Here is a 21,118-nt window from a genome sequence, read left to right on the forward strand (position 1 = left end):
TTCCTTTTTTAAATTAAAATATACTTTCATATATCTACGCTTTTCATTGCTTCCTAAATAAAAACTGAGAATTCAAAGGGGAGCTGTTAGGTATTTGATATCCTGAATGTAATTTTTTTTAAATCGCTAAATTACTGTACTACTGAAAACTCCACTGAATTATAAATACTATAAAAAAGATGTAAAGATATAGTTTACCTTAATTTTAGACTACATATGTATTTTAATTATTCTTATAAAAATTAAAATCATCTTAAATATATAAATGGAACTGGAACGTTGACTTTTTCTATTGTCATTTGTCAATGTCAAATTCAGATATAACTTTATCAAATTTGTACAATGTTTATTTTTCTTATCTTGCTTTACTTTACCTAGTTATTTACAGCTGATTGGTACAAGTGGTTGTGTTTGCTTTAATATCATTAGATTCGTAGCCGCCTGATAAGAGAAACACATGTGATATGTTTCCGGCGTAATAATTTAAATAATTGTATCTATTATTTTTCAAAAATAATTGCAGTGCTTTTGCTCTATTTATTTTAAACCAGAAGTTTTTGGTTTGTGCTCCTATTATATTGTCATTATTTACAAAAAGTTTAGAAAGTACGCGTTAAAATTTAAACAATCACAAAATATCTTATAAAAATATTTTTACCTTCATAAAAAGTTTAGATTGACGATTGTGTAATAATAAGAAAAAAACATCGGTAAATTTTATAGTAATTAAGAGAATAAGAATTACCTAAATATGGCTGCGGGAATCATTATAATAATCACTGTCAGTGATACATGTTACAAAAACCCTACCAATGATACATCAGGACCAACTCTTGTTGAGCTTGTTAAATCATTATTTCCCCAATCTACAATTCAAACCAATATCATTCCTGACGAAAGAAAAATAATTGAAGATAAGCTTAAAGAATATTGTATGAAGAATGCTGATTTAATCATCACCACTGGTGGTACAGGATTTAGTAACAGAGATGTAACACCGGAAGCAACTAGAGCAGTTATTGAAAAAGAAGCACCAGCAATATCAGTGGCATTAACAATTGAAAGTCTAAAAAAAACTCCAATGGCAATGGTTTCACGTTCAGTAAGCGGTATATGTGATAAGACACTCATTATAAATTTTCCAGGCAGTAAGAAAGCTGTTATAGAATGCTTCGAAGTTGTTAAGCCGATATTGCATCATGCAATCGAAATTATTAAGAATGATACAAAGAAAGTTAAGTCTGTTCATGATTCGATGCAAGGTCATGTTTGTCCGCATAAAATAAGTAGTGTAGATGTAACAAAAGTAGCATTAAGACCTAGAGAATCTCCGTATCCTATGTTAGAAATGACTGAAGCTTTTAATATAGTTGACTCGGTAATGAAAAAGTGGGTTGGAACTGTACAACAAGTTAATATAGAAAATGGATTAGGTTATGTTGTTGCTGAATCTCTTTATGCTAAAGAACCAATGCCACCATTTCCAGCATCTATTAAAGATGGTGAGTTATTATTATAACATAGCAAATATTCTTATACAATTCGCATTAAAACTTAACAATGTAATTTATGGAAATAGTTGTTTTTTATATCTTATAGCTTAATTGTTGTATTGAAATTTTATACTGACATTTGACACTAAAGTACTCAGTTGATAAAGACTAGTTAAATAAAACGAGATAAGAAGTTTACATAATTGTCTCCCAAAATCATGTTATCTAGAAAGATATATACTTTAAATTTAAGTAAATAAACTAGTATATATAGTTGAATTCAATTATTATGAGAAGGCATTATAAGGCTGTTTAACACAGTCTCATTATAATAGTAATTGTCAGCAAATGTGCAAATATTATTTATTATTAAATATTTAGTGCCAATTTTAGGGAACAATATTGAAATCTAAGTAGTTATGTCTATAGCAAATATGTAAGTGCAAAAAAAAATTCAAATTATGCACATGCCCAACATAGCATGAAGAGAATGTTGATTATGCACTTTCCATCTTAATGTATGCACAATTTCTCTATGTGAGCACACATTCTCTACTAAATCTATTTACTCCTTTAAAATCTATTATCAAGATACATACTGTACTTGAAATGAAAGCATTAATATTCTTTTAACATTATATGCTAGATATTAATAGCCAGGGAAATAGCCTATTCACTTTAAAATGTGAATTTAATTTCAATTTAGATAAACCCGGGTAGTTAAATGATAACTCTTTGATTTAATAAGAGTTATAACCTGAATCTTAAACTGTAGTTATGTTGATAAGATTTTTTATTACTGAGAAGTGAAATTAGTAAATATCCAATCTGCTTAAAATATGTTGTATCTTCTTTCAATCTGTAATTTTGCTGTAAAAAACTAAATATATTTTGTGCAAAAATATTGCAATTGTATCGTTAGGTTACGCCTGCATCAGTTCAGACGGCGCGGGTGTCCGACGTGTCCGCGCGGCGGTCTCGGCCGGGGATAGTTTCGATCTGCCGCTGCAGCCCGGAGAATGTGCACGTATAAATACCGGCGCTCCACTGCCGCCCGGCGCCGATTGTGTAGTACAGGTAAAATTCACCAGGTCTTTCGCGGACACCAGGGGCCATATCTGGACCATTTAGATGACGGGTACTTAGTGTAGGAAAGCAATTTTATTATCTTACTAGCGGTCGCCGTGACTCCGTTTGAACATCTGGAGATTTCGATGGGCCCATTTTCATTCTGCGCGGACGGCGTTACGGGCCACAGTTAGTCTAACAATAAAAACTGAATCACGAAGACCTCCTTATTATAATACCAAAGACAGACTGAATATTTACGTGAATAATTTTGATATTCTAGGTGGAAGACACGAAGCTTATTTCGGCAACGCCAGATAACGAAACGGAGTTGGAAGTTGAAATACTGACAGCACCGAAACCACAGCAGGATGTGCGACCCATCGGCTTCGATATCACTTTGGGTGACCCTCTAGTTACTGAAGGTATACGAGAATAATCAAGTGTGTTTCCATTGTTAAAATACCTGTATAAAAACATTAATGGACAATATAGCGCGGGATTTATGAACGGTCAAACTGACAAATGTTTCGACAGTGGAAACACTCAATTAGATGTAACCTAGACGTACTTTTTTTAGTTGTTGTTTTTTAAATTACATTATCTGTTACAGGTGCGGTGTTAGATGCAGCGTTACTTGGTGTTCTAGCAGGAGCTGGATATCAGAACGTCAGAGTCAGGACTAGACCTGTGGTAAGCGTTAAAAACCGTACTCATATATTCGATACAGATTTAAATCCTAGATTGGAGACATTTGAAGTTGAAAATATATTATCAAAAACAAAATTAAATTACCTTGCCCTTCAAATCAAAATGTAACTTATGTGTAGGGTTTTACGTATATTTAGTAAATTGATTCAATTGACCGAATGGGCAAGGAATTCCCATTGGACCGATTGATTGGTAGGTCGATCGGTCCAACGGCAAACACCCATATTTTTAGGTGGCAATATTGTCTACTGGCAATGAGCTCCAAGATCCATCAGAAGTGACGCTCAAGCCGGCGCACATCCGTGACTCCAATCAGACCATGCTAAAGGCACTCCTCAAGTAAGCTATAGGTGTGCTTTGTCATCGTGACTAAACAAGAAAAAACTCAATTAGTAGCCTATGCGTTTTTTTAGTCTCTTCAATATATGTGCCAAATTTTATCGAGATCCGTTTAGCCGTTTTGGAGATACGTAATAACAAACATCCATCCATCCAAGCATTCGCATTTACAATATTACTAGCTATCGACCGCAACTCCGTCTTCGCGGAGTTGTACAAATTTAAGTTGCCTGTGTTCTTCCAGACTATGTTCTACATCTATGCTAAATTTCAAGCGAGATCCGTGTATAGTCTAAGTCTAACAAACATCCATCTGTCTTTCGAAACAATAAAGATAAGAAGGTATGGTGTGTATGTTGTGTATTAGAGAGCAGGGCTACACTAGCGTATGCATGGGCGTGGCTCGCGATGAAGCGGGCGCGTTGCGGGCGAGCGTGGCGGCCGCGCTGCGCACAGCCGATGTACTCGTTTGTACTGGCGGCGTCTCCATGGGCGAGAAGGACCTCCTCAAACCTGTGCTTACACAAGTTTGTACACTTTTTAAGTCAAATTGGCACACTTAAGTTAGTTTAATTATATAATAAGAGAGATTCTTACTGTTAGTTTGTATGCCAGTAAATCTTTTTATGTTTCTCATTTAATATTCTATTAAATAGTTTCTATTAGTTTTTATTTCAATCATAAAAATAAGCAAGTTCATGTTCACTGGGTGAATATCATGCCATAAAAATTTGATTTACATTTGCATTTTAGGATTTTGACGCGACGTTGCATTTTGGTCGTGTGCGTATGAAGCCCGGCAAGCCGAGCACATTCGCCTCCTGTCAGTTTGAAGGAAAAACTAAATACATTTTCGCTTTGCCTGGTGAGTAAACTATATATTCTCATATTATGAAATGTAAAAAATACCACCGATATTGTACAGATTAAACACTTAACTATCAACCTATGTAAAAAAAATACTTTGTGGCAATAGCATATAATAGAGTAGTAATTAAATAAAATTTTCTAAAAAGGTTTTCTATATTTTATCAGTATTTTGGGTTTAAGATTTTATCTAGAAGTGTCTAATTTAAATAAATAAAATTTCTGTTGTTTCCAGGTAACCCAGTGTCAGCGTATGTATGCTGTTTGTTATTTGTGATACGCGCATTACGTGTCTGCGAGCATCGGAATGCCGAGTTCCCGCGCATGCGCGTGCGTCTCACCAAACAGTTCCAACTCGACCCACGACCGGAGTACGTCAGAGCAGTACTCAAGTTCACTGATGATATACCATCCGCTGAAGTCTTAGGAAATCAGGTATTATTTTTAGAATTAAACTATTTCTTAATTAAAAACCCCGATTTATTATATCTTTATATTCTAGGAATGTATAAGAATGGAATGACACCTCACTTGTCAAAATCGGTTCGTTTAGGCTACAGGTGGTAACGTTTGAACTTACATTCAAACCCACACAAAAACTTACATATGCACGGGAAAATCATTAAGTACTGTCCAGAATCGGGTAAAAAGGTTTTTGATAGTGTTCATACCAATATTATCTTTACATTAAGCTAATCGGTAAGAGTGATACATACTATGCCCACCTTCGGTAGGGAAAAGGGCAGGGAGTAGAAGAAAGGTGAAAAAGTATGATTAGTATTAGGTGAAAAGGTATTTCGACACCTCCTCCTTCTCGTCTTGCTTCTCTGATATTGACAAACATATATGTCAACAGTGCAGCAGTCGTTTGCTGAGTGCTTGTGGGGCGAGCGTACTGTTAGAAATGCCACCAGCTGATAAAGACCTGCGTTGTCTAGCCGCTGGTACTGTAGTGCCGGCCATCATCACTGGCCGAATGGATCTAAATTAATATAAATATGATACTTGCCAAAGATTTATATGTTTGAATGTAGATTGACTTACATTGGTTTATTAAAAATGGTTATTGTGTGTTTAGCACGGATTTAATTTCAAAAAAAGAGTTAGTACTAAATGCACTGATAATTATAGGCAATATTTGTATACAAAGAAATTTGTTGATGGTTTATGTAGAATTTATTTATTTACTAAGAAATAAATGTAGTTATATGTTTTCTTGTGATGATTTTCTTTTATCAGTTTTTACTTAACTTTCATTTTGTTCCTAAAATCATGTTATAGTTAAAATTGGTTATGTTTCGGTTTTTTTAGATGTTTTAAGCCGGCAACACACTTTTAATTTTAATTCAAACTGTACAGTTAACCATAACTTAAGGTGTGTAGCAGGCTTTATAAAAAAAAGGTTTGTAATATGGATCTGATAAAATCATTACGCGATTATAAAATAATTCGCACATATTTTTGTAAAATAAAAATATACATTTGTTATATTAATGTGATTGTTTATTTAACCATTCCCTTATGTGAAAATTTCACATACTATAAACAGATATCTGATTTTTTATGGTTAAGAAAAGTGCAACCAGTAATTAACGATATTTCTCAAGCATTTATCTATTATTAAATTGTTCTTTTTTAATAAAATAGTCATAATTTTTTTTGTGATATTGACCAACTTAATTTATGTCATATTCTTAAAAAATTACTGTTGTTGTATTAACTTTACATATCTTTGTATTTTATTTTTAAGCCTAATATGTTGCCAATGGGTCTTATAAGATTCTAACAATATTTAAGAAGAAAATCCAAAAATGTGGCAGCATATTGACCCAACACTAGACTTACTAAACTGTCGACGTTTGTGTCCCCTCACTATTCATTCTGATACTAGACCTTATAACTAAAGCACGTCATACGCGCCAAAGGATTCTAATTATGTCTAAAAGAATAAAACCTTTATGTTGAATACATTCTGGCAACATACTCATTGGCTGTGTACATTTCATATTTGAACAACTGGATACATTTTTATATCAATATTACACACAAGACTAACTCCAAATGGATTCTTAATAAAAAAAACGTAATAAAAATAAATTACTGTAATTGTATTCACACAAAATATCAGGATAAATTATTTCACACGAATGAATCACATTATTTCTTTTCACTATGTTTTTTATTGTTTAATATTTTTTTTTATTGTAACTTAATAAAGTATAAAACAACACAATAGCACTGTTAAACGACGCGTTGCACTTCAAAGAATCTCTTGAGATAGTAAACTTGACCTAATGTCATGACTAGTAGTACTGAAGCCTCGAAGATGGACCACATTACCACACGTGAGTTTGTGCTCTCATTTATAGCGCGGTGGATGCGGTCGCGCACCTGTAATTAAAAATAAAAACGTTATAATCATTGTTCAGACAAATCAATATTAGGTTGAGGTGATAAATTGTCATAGATCAATTTGTTCCTAATTTAAAAAAATAATATTATTAAATAATGGATTTTAATGCAGCAACTAGTTATATTAAAAAATAAACCATTTTTAAGGTTCCGTAACACGAAAGGAAAAGAAGGAACCCTTATAGGTTAACTTTATTTTGTCTCTATCAAGACCCTTTTTATCAGAAACATATTAAGGAATCAAGATGGAATTTATTCTTTAATTATAAAAATTAGCTGTTGAAATTACAATTTAAACTCTACTATTTTTTTTTACAAAAGGACATATACAATAAAAATATGAAATAAATGAATTGGCCACCATTGTATTGTATGTTTACAAAATTTAGGCATAAATTTGGAAAGTTTTTAACAACATGGTGACTTCTAAGTGTAACTAAAAGCCAGATAAATGAGCATCACTACTCATAAACATCTACAACTATAGTAGATCTGTTGATATGTTATCACTCTTTTTTTTTTTTATAAGAGAAGGGGGCAAATGAGCGGCGGGAACACCAAGGTGATCATCGACACCCATGGACATCTGCAACACCAGAGGAACTGTATATGCGTTGCCGGCCTTTAAGGAAATGGTAACTCTTAATAAAGTTGTTTTAAAAAACAATGTTGTGTTAGGTTGGAAGTGCCGTAATAGATTGTTCCACAATTCAACCATATCAGACAGGAAGCATATCCACATTATTAGTGGCGAGGATGGAACTTTGCGCATCAGTTTTATAACTGTCATTATGTAATAAGAATCGGGGGTCAAGCACTTGACTTGCAATATGCACGTCCTGGGTTCGAATCCTGTCATGTACCAATGTGTTTTTCCATTTCTGACTTACATATGTACCTTCATCTGACGTTCTTAGGGTGAAGGAAAACATTGTGATGCAATCTGCACATATCTGAGAAAAAATTCAAAGATATGTGTGAAGTCAACCAACCCGCACTTGGCCACATGGCTGACTATGGCCTGATCGCCCTTAACTTAGGGAAGGCTCCGAGCCCCTCGGTGGGGACATATAGTGAGCTGATGATAATGAATATGAATAAGCTTAACCTTACCTGCATGTACTCTTGTTCATTTTTAACAGTTTTAAGTGTTGCACCTAGCTCTTTGATCATATTCTCCAAATTATTATGATTAGCTTCTTCATCATTATCACCAGCATTCTTATTTGGTGCTTCCCCAATTTCCAAATTGAACATTACCACCTGAAGATAGTAATAAGAACAAGACATTAAATAAAAACTATAAATACAATTGAATAAATATATGTACAACAGTAAAAAAAAAGGTTAATGCAGAGATGGATTTCCATTCACATGGAACAGACCGTCTCTTTTATCTTCCATATTCAAACACCTATTCATGTATGCTTATTTAAATACTTTTAGAAAACCAAAGAAAGTATGGATGGATTGTGTGAAAGAGGATTTGCATAGAAATGTTGATAGTGATGTATGGATGAGTAGTACATACTGTGCCAAGCTTCCGTGGGGATAAGGGCAGGTTGATGATTAAAAAATTACCTTTGGTGTCATTGTAGACATTTTATTGCTAAAACAATAAGTGTATCGCCCGGAAGTGGGTGCAGAGAATGTGTAAATACCAGATGATTCTCTTTCACCCTTGTGTATCACTGCTCCATCTGGACCTGTGATTGTGATGTCTATGTCTAGGAAGCCTCCTTCCGCTATCTCAAATGTTAACCCTGGAAAATATTAATATTGTAGGTTTGAGTTACCAATATGTTTGATTATTACATGTCAAAACTCTACAATATGAAAGTATTAGAATTACATTATATAAATAAGTCAGTGTATTATCAGTAGGTAAATGATGTCGTATGCTTTATTTATAACAATATAGACGAGAATTCAAATCAGTCGGATAAAAAGGCAAACATAAAAATAGAAAGTAAGCAACAGAACTTTTAGGGAGAAATTGAAATGATATGGACGCAAAATAGACATTTTTTGCACTTGAGTAAGTACTAAGTTAACATATAAAACAAAAGCTTACCCATTTTTGTATCGGCTTCAACATTTTCGTAAAAGCATTCTTCGGCGTGTGCGTCAACTGTTATTGTATACCCATTTGCTCTATTTAATAATGTAATAATTACAACTGAATATATTAATAAAGATCTATATAAACAGTCCATTGTATTAATTAGTAATAAACTAAAATATTTGAGTTATTATTTTAAGTATCGGCAGCTTGTTTTGCTCGTATTAATTTCTGCGATGACTTGAGCCACGTAATGACATATATACAGATGACAAGATAAAGTGACAGACACCCACTGGTGACAATCAGAAAAACTGCGTTCGTGGTGTCCCTAAATTAAAAATTAAAATTATTAAAAAAAAAAACTTTTATTACTTTTACAAATCTTAAAATATAACCTAGCCTTCCCTTTTTATTAGGGCATGTCACGAAAATTTGTTTTATCTATCATTTTTGAACTTGATTATGGTAACTCCTTGAGACTGCCATGTTTTGCCATTGCCATGTTATTATGATTCTTTGAAGACAACAAAAAAAAAACGCGATGGTACCGCGCGCAGTATGAATAGATTTAAGAATCTTAAATATTTAGAGAAAGACTCCTCTTCCCCCTTGCCTTACTCACTATGTGGGAGTTTCGGTGGCCCAATATACAGAAATTTTCTACTCTAATATTATTAAGAGGAAAGATTTGTTGTTTTGATATGTAACGAATAACCTTAAACTACTAGACCAATATGAAAAATTCTTTAGCCACTAAAACTCTACATTATCATGGAGTTACATAGGACATACCTATATTATTTACTAGAATTGTTTTCTTCCGTGCGGCACCCATATTACTTATCAGATGGTTTAGTTATTAGTTTATATCGATGTACGATTTTCATTTAAATCCAATCAAGTTTGTTATTGCTGTTTTTTGAATAATAAATACTCAAAAATATTTGTTTGATTTCTATTCAAAACCGATCGATTCCGCCGTATATTTTTAATGGAATATTTTGACTATTATTCTTGACAAACAGGTTTTTGTATCATACTACAACTCTACATTGTAATAGTCAATACATTGAAGTCTATATTTAGCTTTGTAAACTGGATTATGCTCTTTTATTATGATACTAGTCGTCCCCGGGCGAAATTTAAAAAAAATATTAGTACCTTACATGTGCTTCCAGACTTTGTTCTACATCTATGCCATAATTTCAGTGACGTACGTATAGTGCTTCTGGAGATACCAAACATCCATCCATCCAAACGTTTGAATTTAAAATATTAAGATAGGCGTACAATGGTAAGCCACAAGTGAAAATGACTAATTCTGAGTTTGATACACGATATTTGAACATTAATGAGACTAATCGGCGTTTTTTATTTTTTTTAATTGTTCTTAAATTCTAGATATCAGATTCGACGATTAAGGCTAATTTAAAATTACTCACCGGTCATAAATTATTTGCTGCCAATTCGAATAAGAAATCACTGAGCGCGTAATTCTAATCATACCTACATTTTTGGCGAAAAAATAGAAAAACCATTTATAATTGGTTTTGGTAATTTATCGAAAATAAAACCCCGACCATGGAATCGTATCTTCCACCCGATTTCTATCAGTCTATAATTAATTAGAATTTGTAAACGTTTCGTGATTAAATTAATGTACTAATATAACGTGCGTTTAATCAGCAAATGCATATTGTGTCATCAAAAATAATTATGCTTCAGCAAAAACGTACAATTGAATGTAGGACAAGAAGAAATTTAAAAATCAGACACGTAATTCAAGTAGTCACAATCCAAACAGTAACATTAGCGACAGTTTTTTATTTTATTTTTAATTTGTTAACTGGCTGGAAATTATAAAACTGTATTTAATTATGTCATAGATTAAGATTCTGTTTTGTACTTGAAATTAAAATCGTTTAAATAAATGTGAGAAAAAACATAATTTGTGCCCACTGCATCGTTCTGGATCTGTTTGTTCGCTTTTGCGTTGTAAAAGGGTCGACTTTATAAAAACAGTTTTATACTTTTCGCTCGCAGTTTAATCCTGACGTAGCTGGTGTTAGCATCACGGTTGCCATTTTAAAAGTAACGCGCGGAAAATTTTAAAACGAACTTTTTAAAAATTGTTTAGTGAATTAAAAATGGCGTTCCTCCAGGGGCCATCACCTAAACAAGCGGAAATTATCAAACAGGAACTAGGGGAAGGATCTGGTGATTTAGAGCGAGGAGTCAGAGATCTTCGGAGTATGTGCGCAGCTTCACCATATTTGCCGCAACCTGAAGTAGTAGGTATGTATAAAATATTAAAAATTCCTCAATCTTAAAAAATAAAAGGATATGAACAGAGACAACAATTTTTTGATAGATAATATTCGATTACTATGTATTATATTTTATTATAATACATTCGGATATTCATATATAATTTTATTTTGAAAATAAGTTTATTTTATAAAATTAAGGTGTGTGTAGTGTGTTCGACTTGGAAAGTTTGAGACGAAATGTGCTCGGAGATATTTTCCGACTTCACAAACTGCTTTCCTTTATTGTAAGTTCTTATGGTTATATTTATTTATTTAATTTCTTGGATACAAAGTACATTTGTATACATTTCGATTATAATTTTACTTTCATATGAATAATTGAGGTATCAATATGAAATTACGAAAGAATATAATAGAAAGAAAATATAAGTAAGTCAACTATTTTTAACATAATAACATCGTCAAGTATTTGAGTCTAATAACTCAAAACTTTAGTTGTAATGACATTTATATATTTAATACGTTTTATCTAATACATATGCTTTTATCTAATAAAAATGCAGAAATTAAAAAAAGAAATGCTTCATAATTCAATTTTTATTTCCTATTTCGTAATTACAGTCGTTCACAAATTAATAGTCATTCAACATTTGCTATTTTTAGATGAAGCTTAATAATTATCCTACTAAGAAATGTACTATATTAAAAATAGAAATGTACTATATTAAAAATATGATAAATAAATGTATTTGTATATAAATCCTACTAATAATATAAATGCAAATGTTTAGGTGGATGGATGGATGTTTGTTTGAAAGCATCGAGGGAACGGCTCAATGGATCATAATGAAATTTGGCACAGATGTAGAACATAGTCTGGAAGAACACATAGGCTATTTATTGAGTTTTTCCTTTACTTCCACGCGGACGATGTCGCGGGCGACAGCTAATTTTACATAAGTACGTTTATTAGAAAATTTAGTTTCATTTCTTAAAATGCCTTTCTCTAACTTAAACTACATATTTAGTGTATATTATTTTTTTAAACTCAATTAAGTTACTTAATGCATAACAAAGTCGTTGCATTGAGGCCAAGGTTGATTATTAAATGTTTCTTTAATAACTTGGATGCAATTTATAATAATAAAATTAACATTGACGTCGTAATTAAAAAAAAAACTGCGCTATTCAATTGACCATAAATTCAGCAGTTAACTTTTTATGTTAAAAACAATGATATTATAATATAAAGGGGTGGTTTAGAAATGACAAATGTTTTCGTAAGACCTTCCGTAAAATGATTTCTAGTCGGAACTTTCAGCTCAGTACCATTGAATATTCTAAAGTGTTGTTGAACATTTACTTGGAAGTTGGAAGACAAAAGTTGCTTCTTTTCAAGTTATTTTAAAAAGAAAAAACATATCATCTGCTCGTATATTGCCCTCAGTTAAAACAGGTTCAACTTGATACTTGAAGTCTATTAATAGGCATAGATGCGTCGGTGGTTGACATGGAGATGTAAACATCACTTTATTTTACAATTTTTACAAAATTATTACATTTCCTATAAAAATATTAAATTGTGTTAAATCCAAAGTAGGTGACTTATTTTATCTGAAATTAGTTGTCGACCGCGACTCCGTCGGAGTGGAATTTAAATAAATAAATAAAATAGTAGCCTATTTGTTCTTCCAGACTATGTTCTACATCTATGCCGAATTTCAGGAAGTTCGGTGCAGCCGTTCTGAAGATAACTTCAAACAAACATTCATCCATCTAATCATTCTCATTTATAATATTAGTAAAATGTCTTGGTCTTCATTTGTTATGTTACTACATTTTATTAACGAAACAAAATCATCTTTGTTTATGCTATTCATCATATATTGACTTTTATTAAAAGAAGGTTTAAACCACCTTTAATTTCAACTGAACATAAAAAATCCGTCATTTCACAGAGATGAATGGGCATTTCCGATCATCTTGCGATGATCTTTGTACCCATCGCAACACTTACGAGTATTGACTATGAGTATTATGTCTAATTGCATAACCATTACCATACAAACAAGATATATGTTTTCATAATAATATTCCACACTCATTTGAATATTATATGAATGACTCAAGGATTTGGAATTGTAGGAAAATAAATGTAAACATTGTACAGTTATCAGTTTTACAACATCTTTACAACGAAGTTTTGTCTTGTTATTAATAAGGAAATATAATAATAATAAAAAATTGGCTAAACACACCTTTAGTTCTAAATGTACAGTTTTAAATAAATAGTCGAGCTGTACAGATAAAACCGACGTGTGTAGGTAATATAGCAATTGTCTGATTGATAGTTAAAATTTGTCTGAACTGTACAACTGTACTTACACATCTTTTGTTGCTTTTTTACAACTGCTTTACTTATACGTGTCATTTTTAATTGAACAATAGAACTGGTCAGTTAAGCTGAAGGTGTGTCGCGGACTTAAAATAACGATGAAAAGTAAAAAATGATGAAACCAACCACTGTTTTAGTTATTATTTTTTTTACTGACATTTATTTATCGGGAAGAAATTTACATTGTTTTATTAATGTTAAAGCTATAAGGAACTGAAATGCTTATTGATTGATAAATTTATCAATTTCGACGGTATATAATACTACGGAACAGAGCGAGGACATCCAGCGAACTATTATTACATTTGAACCGTGTGTCCTAAATCGTATTCATATTCATTATTCATATTTCCGTTAACGTCATAGTAGCAGTTAGAAGCTAATGTTTGACAGTTCCAAATTTAAAAAATTTTTTTTTTCTTAAACTTCCGTTCGTGCTGGCGATTTGCTTTTCTGTCTGATAAATGAACTCTTTGGTCAAACTGTTGTTACTGTTCAAATATTTACTTATATGTTGCAAACGCAAAGAGGTGACAATCCTAGTCTTGTTACAAATCTTGAATACGCCACAGCAACAAATAGGGTATTCGGTCGAACAACAACTCTAAATACCAAAGCAGGCAGTTAAATAAGATCGATCATTATGAGTCGCGCAATTGGCGCGTGTTTGCATTGAAATTTGTTATTGCATAATGACCTGACTTGTTACAACTCATTAAAGTCGTATTTATTCTATGCCCGTAACGTTTAAGACCTTATAGAAATGTATTTAAATTAATTATCACGCCAGAAGTGCAACGACTGGCGATATCGTATCGTAAAGTAATTTGCAATCATAAATAGAGTTAGATACCTTGTTGCTATTATGACGTTTTTTCTTTATTGTTTAGGAAATGCAATGTTATAGACAAGGTAATCTCGATAAGATGTGTGAAACCTTTGTTTTATTAAATTTAACGATTAAATTATAGACATGCCATAATACAAATAAACATTATATAAAGAACGAGAAACAAACGAACAAACAAGACACACAACATTATCTTATATATAAAATTCTCGTGTCACAATTTTCGTTCCCATACTCCTCCGAAACGGCTTGACTGATTCTCATGAAATTTTGTAAGCATATCGAGGTCTGAGAATCGGCTCTATTTTTAATCCCGCGCGGACAAAGTCGCGTGCGACAGCTAGTATCTCTATATAATGCAGTGCAGACGGAAAAGCAGTTTTTAATTAAAGGGACAATTTACTTGTCTTTAATTGTATTCACATGTAATGGTTTTTTTTAATTGTTTTTATTATTTTCTACATTCTCACAAGAAAACAAAAGTATTTTTCGTGCGAATGAGGTGAAGTTACTACTGGCAATAAACACAAATAAATTTGTGTGTAAAAATTGACGTTTAAATTAAAACTTATCATAAATGAAGAGATGATCATGAATTTTACAGAACAGCCAGCCTTCGTAACTGACAATAACAATTTGCATCACCCATTTTATCATTGACCTGTTTTATAATAAATTTAATCACGCAAACATTGTTTTATAACTTTTACTTTTGACTATATTTTCGTACTAAGGTTATTAAGTTTGCAACAATGTTACTGTGAGTTTCAACTGTAGAGACACGAGAGATTGGTCATTCCTAACATTCTCTTAAAAAAGAGATCGTTAAAAACAATATGTGTCAATGTATTCTTAGTTTTGTTTGTTCTACTAGTCATTTCCTTTTGTTTGATACCCATGTAGTTTCAGTTTTGCCTATATGTCTGGCAGTCGAACTGTATACTTAAAACTGAACGTGTGTAGCAGGCTTTACAAACGTTACATATTGTAAATAATTAAATAAGAGAACGATAGCAGTGTTTTAGTATATGTAGTTTGGAAATGTGCATTTGTAATTCCATTCACGTTTGACAACGTAACATCTTCAGAGCTCTATCTCTTTGCCATTTGTATTCCATGTTGTTTGTATTGCTTCAAAGCTCTACCTCTTTCTCAAGTGTTTTACGGAGGATTACTTTCGTAAGCTAGCTTTGTGAGTTAAATTAATTGTGTTATCATCTACAACATGTCTTAAGGTTAGTGTTATTCACTTGGTTTGGTATTAAAATAAAATTCTTGGATTATATCTTTGAATTATATTTGTAACTTATCGAATTAACCTAGGGAAATAAAGATGAAAACCACAGATAAAAAATCTTAATTGAAATTGAATTGTTCGTTAGATGCACTGCAGCCAATATATTTATTTACTTTATACACACATGTACCTACATGTTATGAAAAATATATGTATAGCTTAACATTTGATCGCATATTAATTTATGTGTGAACGAATGGAAAATAACTGAATGTTGCCAAGGCATTTGAGGTCACGATTTGTTTTTTGATTGGTATATAAAACAATTATCTTTCATTGATCTTTTTATAGAATATATTTGTATTTGTCGAACAATTTTATCACTACTACATTCGGTTCGGTATGTTGAATACGAGTAAATTTACTAAAACTTATTAAGACGTAAATAAATCTGAGACGTAATGTGTTTACTACATTTTATATTCGAGATCTTTCTACATATTACATATAACCAGTTTTTTCCGTATTTATCTTAAAAGTAGATTTGACATAATTCAATGTTACCACAGATAAAAATATTTTGGAGCTGTTCATCCGCGGCTGTCGTATGGACCAGGAACGCGCGCGGACCAAATTTGAAGCTTTCTGCGTGGCGCGTGCCCGGTGCCGGGATCTCTACGAACACCGTTCCCTCAGCGAACCTCCTTTGAATGATGTATTACAATTCTTGTAAGTATTATTTTCACCTCTTAATTGTTTCCATAAAGACATGGCACCATCTAAATACCCTCGGTTACAAAAATCTCGAACAAATAGGCGATTTATGTGATGTTATGTGGCCACATATTTACATAGACATCGATAACAAACATATTATCTGTCTCAAATTCTACCAGGTTGACGATTTATGTTGAAAAAAAGTTATCGCAGGAAAGAATGGATAGAGATTGTAACTCTCTGAAATGTCTCATGATTCATATTTTCCTTTCAAATTGCTTCAGTGAAAATGCGCGTGCAATCCACTTAGCACATGTTCATAGTTTAGTGTGGACGAATCGTGCATAACGTCATGCGATTAAATAATTCGGCTAAATGATAGACATTTATGATATTACTTCATTCACGTTTACATATTTATACAAGGTCTTGGTTGTTAACGGCAAGATTTTATTAACTCTAACAATGAAAATAGTGACCGTGATAATGTTCAAGTTTCGATACCTATTACATTTGAATATTAATAATATGATTTATATAGTTAATAAATATTAAAAATTAAAATTAATTTTCACAGGGACATCGCGCCTTTGCCAAAGTTGACGGATGAAGGTCTGCGGGTGACGATATTCCGTGTGCGGGCGAACTATGCAGAAAGCAGCGCGGACATCGCCGCGGCCGTGCGTGCCATACTGCTAGTTAGCGACGCACGTATGCACGATGAAACCCTAATATCTGGTGATGTCTTTATTTGGGAGGTGAGGATATACCAACTAAATACTAATATACTCATCATAATAAATGCATCCGTAACCAATGCAATTGCAATAGAGTACTTAATATAGAAGTGATTTGATTGACCAAAATGTTTTTGTACATCAAAAAAAATAAATAATATTGTTAATTTCATCCTTCAAGCCACGGAAAAATAAACTTTCTGTTTAGTAAAGATAATTAGGGAGTTAAAATTATGTTTGGAGGTGGCCATACATAGTCATCCATACATAACAAAATTAGAGCTACGTAAAAAGTCAAATAAATGTGTGATTTTAGATTTAAAAGATTGATAAAGTTTTTCATCCACTATTTGCTTACAGAGTTTGGTGTGATTGTTTTATTGACAGACGTCGAATGTCCGCGCGTCGCTCGCGGCTCGCATGGCCGCCGCTGCGAACTCCGTGCGGCGCGCGATACACCTCGCACACGCGGCGTATCCGCAGCGTATGCGCCGCATACACGTCGTCGGTGCGCCGCCCCTCATCGCCTCATCACTCAATTTTATACGCTCGTGTGTCAATGAGAAGATCCGAAGAAGGGTAAGTTCAATTCTATGACGCCAACATTGTTTAGTACTTTATTTATCGTCAAACGAAAAACAATACAATTCGAATCCGTATTCTGGTACTTTTATGCTCAAATCGACTCTTTTGTACTAAAGTAGACTGTTCAGGAAATTTTGTGCATTCATATAAAATTATGTTAACTTTATGACTTGTTACGTAAGGAAATTTCAAACCTTGCCAAACTATATTTAGCCACAGTATAATAAAGGCGGAAATTCTATAAATCACAAACATTTCCGCACGACATGATATCATAAGAAAAACCGGTTTAATAGTAACAATAATCCGATTTTTTATTATCATAATACTACATAATAATCACTTTTAAAAATCTTGTTTATTTCCCAAAAAGACATGTAATTTTTAGCTCCATTTATACAGGAGGTTAATGTTTCGGAATTTTATTTGTATATTTTAATTATTTTAAGTATGTATATGCTTTTATTTTAAGTTCGTGATGTTGTGATCAAATTGACCGTTTTAAAGTATGGAGTGTCATACGATTCTTTTGATTTTTACATAGCGTTTAAGGATAAAATCTTCTTGGTCTTGACGGAAAATGTGTTCATTGTGTGTTTATACTTCTTTCAATACTATACATGAATTAAATATTTGTTGTTGATTTTAAAATGCAAGTAATAAACACGTGGCGGTTTGTTTAAAAAACTTTACTTAGTTACTTTACGTAGTAAAAATATTTATTTAACATTGTAAGTTATTTCTTTATTAAAAGCAAACATCGTATTTCATCAGAATAAGTCATTTTTAAAAACATATGAAAACTTAATTTTTCCTTAAAAACCGATTACTTTTGGTTTGAAAAAGAAAACTTAGGATAGACTCTGAGCCCTTAAGTGGGGAGGTATAACGAGGAAGAGAATTTAACTAACAAAAATATCTTTGTTATTAACATTATGTAAAGTTTGTCATTTCATAAGCGGATTTAATAGGCATTTTATAATTCAATTATTCACGACAACTTAAAAATATCGAAGTCAAGAAGCTTCTCAACTATAAATTACGAATGAATTAAATATATGATTTATATTATCTACACCTATCTAATTGCGATAAAATAGTTCACAAATGTATTATGTAACTAATGTATAAGAACATGTCGTGATTTATACGTAAAGGGAATTTAATTAAAAGAACAGGTTGACCAACTTTCCTGTGGCTCATACTTCGGATGCCAACGTCGGTCTGATTAGCCGATACCGATAAAGGCGTAGGATGACGTTTTAATAAAAACTTACTGCTAACTTCCACTGCTATAACACTTATATAAAACTATTATTATCATTGTTTCCTCAATGACATTCAGTGTGTGTGGAAACCTTTGGTTAGAAATTATCATAAAACTTTCAAGGCCTCATACCCTTCTATAATCAACTATGTATTTATAGGTACATTGTATTGTAACATCATATAAACTCTATTTATCGTACAAAGATATGACATCATCAGATTCATGTCTCATGTTATTGTGCACGGCTAGTAGAGTATGACTGTCATGTAAACATTCTAAGTTAACATGGCGAATGGTTTTACGCTGTGCCTATATCTACTAATATTATAAATGCGAATGGATGGATGGATGTTTGAAGAAATCTATAGAACTGCTGCATGAATCTCGCTGAATTTTGGCATAGTTGTAGAACATAGTCTGGAAGAACACATAGGCTACTAATTATGATGTTTTTGTCATTACGCGCGGACGGAGTCGCGGGCCATAGCTAGTAATAAAACAAAGAACAGCAACTCAAGTCTACTTGGTTACTATGATTTTGTATTGCAAACAAAGTTAATTATGTTCAAAGTTCTAAATAAAGACGTAAAAAATACATTATACTGCGTAAGGTACCGTTGTAAAAATTATTAAGATACACATAATTTTCTTATAGATTGTACTAGAAGGAATTTTGTTTTGACATGATAAACGGTTGTTTTTATTTCTCTAGGTGGGTTATTTCCATATTTAAAACGTGAAACAGGTTGACAACCTCATTAAATAAGATCAACTATTTTACTGTTCCTACTAATTTGCGTATACATTAGATAGCGATATGTTATCATTGATAATAAAAATTAATGAATGGTTTACCTTAATTGCCTTGAACTCTGCCCTATGTCGCCCTAAAAACATTTAACCATCTTGCAGCTGAATATTCATTCACCTACCTATTATGTCTCTCAGTAAAGGTTAAAGCTGTTTTTATTTGAAAGACCAGTTGAGGACATTTCTTACACAAAATAAATATTTTGTCGTCTTTAAGAAGCTATATGAAAAATGCATAGTGATAGCTATTTATTTATGTTAAGTGAAAAATAAAACCTTATTTTTTTTTCCAGTACTATCTGCATCAAAAAGTCGAAGATCTCCTAGAGCATTTCCCGTCTCGAGTGTTACCAGCTGAATGGGGCGGTGAAGAGGAATCTATTGAAGTCATCACTAAAAAGTGGAAACGTCGTGTCGACGAGTTGAGAGACTACTTACGGGATCTCAGCGAGCTATCCAACCTCGAAGAAAAACCGCAGTTTGACACCGACATTTACGGCACCGTTGGCGCCTTCCGGAAGCTGGATATAGATTAAAAATAATGCATAAGTCGTCGGTTAATGATAACATTAGCGCTATCCTACATGAGGATTGGGTTTAAACTTCCAAATTGAGCATTTTTCGCTTTTGTGATATTTTTAGACACTGCACGCCGGATATTCTTCGGCTATAACGTTTATTATAATTGATTTTTAAAACTAGTATAACAAGAAAATTAGTGATATATTTGAATCTTAGTTATGTTTAACTTTATATTAAAATTATAATCTGACTAGTTATCTAATATGCTTGGTCTGTTCACCATAATAGGGTAAAGTTTTGATTTAGTTCTGTAAATAAATTTTTCGTAAATATTCAATTTTCGTGATTCATCTCACATCTGCTGGATATTGTAATGTTTTCCATTTTATCAATAATAAAAAAGAAATAGTTTTCATACTTTAAAATTTCAAACTAGTTGATAAGTATAGTTAATAAGTCATTTATGAAATAAAAAATATATACAAAAAATAAAGTCCTACGACTTCTAGTACACTTTATGTAATTTATCCTTTTGCCCTTCCCTTACCATATCATACATTGTATTTCTATCAATTAACCTTCAAATTTCATGATACAGGTACACAGAAGTTAATATGATTGCTTTTTTTATAAATAGAATGTCCAGGTATACCACTAGCATGCCTGATTTTAAGTAATCATTGGTACCTATGAATATTCATTAACATCTTTAGAAGCTACAGGAGTTTTAATAAGCTTTAAAAAGTTTTTCCTTCCCGTCATCATTTTTT

The 21,118-nt window shown here is 32.2% G+C and overlaps 3 protein-coding genes across 3 annotated transcripts; 2 read left to right on the plus strand and 1 right to left on the minus strand.

The window, feature by feature from the left end:
• Nucleotides 1–315: 315 nt before the first annotated feature.
• On the plus strand, nt 316–5,969 carry cin (Molybdenum cofactor synthesis protein cinnamon). The gene is made up of 9 exons (XM_013312533.1): nt 316–1,502; nt 2,416–2,570; nt 2,845–2,986; nt 3,175–3,254; nt 3,505–3,611; nt 3,979–4,138; nt 4,365–4,476; nt 4,714–4,913; nt 5,335–5,969. Exons 1-9 carry the CDS (start codon nt 752–754, stop codon nt 5,467–5,469), a joined length of 1,842 nt encoding a protein of 613 aa, XP_013167987.1. The 5' UTR covers nt 316–751; the 3' UTR covers nt 5,470–5,969.
• Nucleotides 5,970–6,565: 596 nt separating this feature from the next.
• On the minus strand, nt 6,566–9,184 carry CHOp24 (transmembrane p24 trafficking protein CHOp24). Its single transcript, NM_001312024.1, is given in 4 exon segments — nt 6,566–6,869; nt 8,004–8,153; nt 8,472–8,653; nt 8,965–9,184. Coding segments are annotated over 4 exon segments (624 nt in total). The 5' UTR covers nt 9,107–9,184; the 3' UTR covers nt 6,566–6,719.
• Nucleotides 9,185–10,968: 1,784 nt separating this feature from the next.
• LOC106117947 (alpha-tocopherol transfer protein-like) lies at nt 10,969–20,847 on the plus strand. The gene is made up of 5 exons (XM_013312479.1): nt 10,969–11,250; nt 16,277–16,436; nt 17,002–17,182; nt 17,549–17,740; nt 20,120–20,847. Exons 1-5 carry the CDS (start codon nt 11,103–11,105, stop codon nt 20,360–20,362), a joined length of 924 nt encoding a protein of 307 aa, XP_013167933.1. The 5' UTR covers nt 10,969–11,102; the 3' UTR covers nt 20,363–20,847.
• Nucleotides 20,848–21,118: the final 271 nt, after the last annotated feature.

The sequence above is a fragment of the Papilio xuthus genome, unplaced genomic scaffold (genome assembly GCF_000836235.2).
Source record: "Papilio xuthus unplaced genomic scaffold, Pxut_1.1 DF827679.1, whole genome shotgun sequence".
Classification (NCBI taxonomy): domain Eukaryota; kingdom Metazoa; phylum Arthropoda; class Insecta; order Lepidoptera; family Papilionidae; genus Papilio; species Papilio xuthus.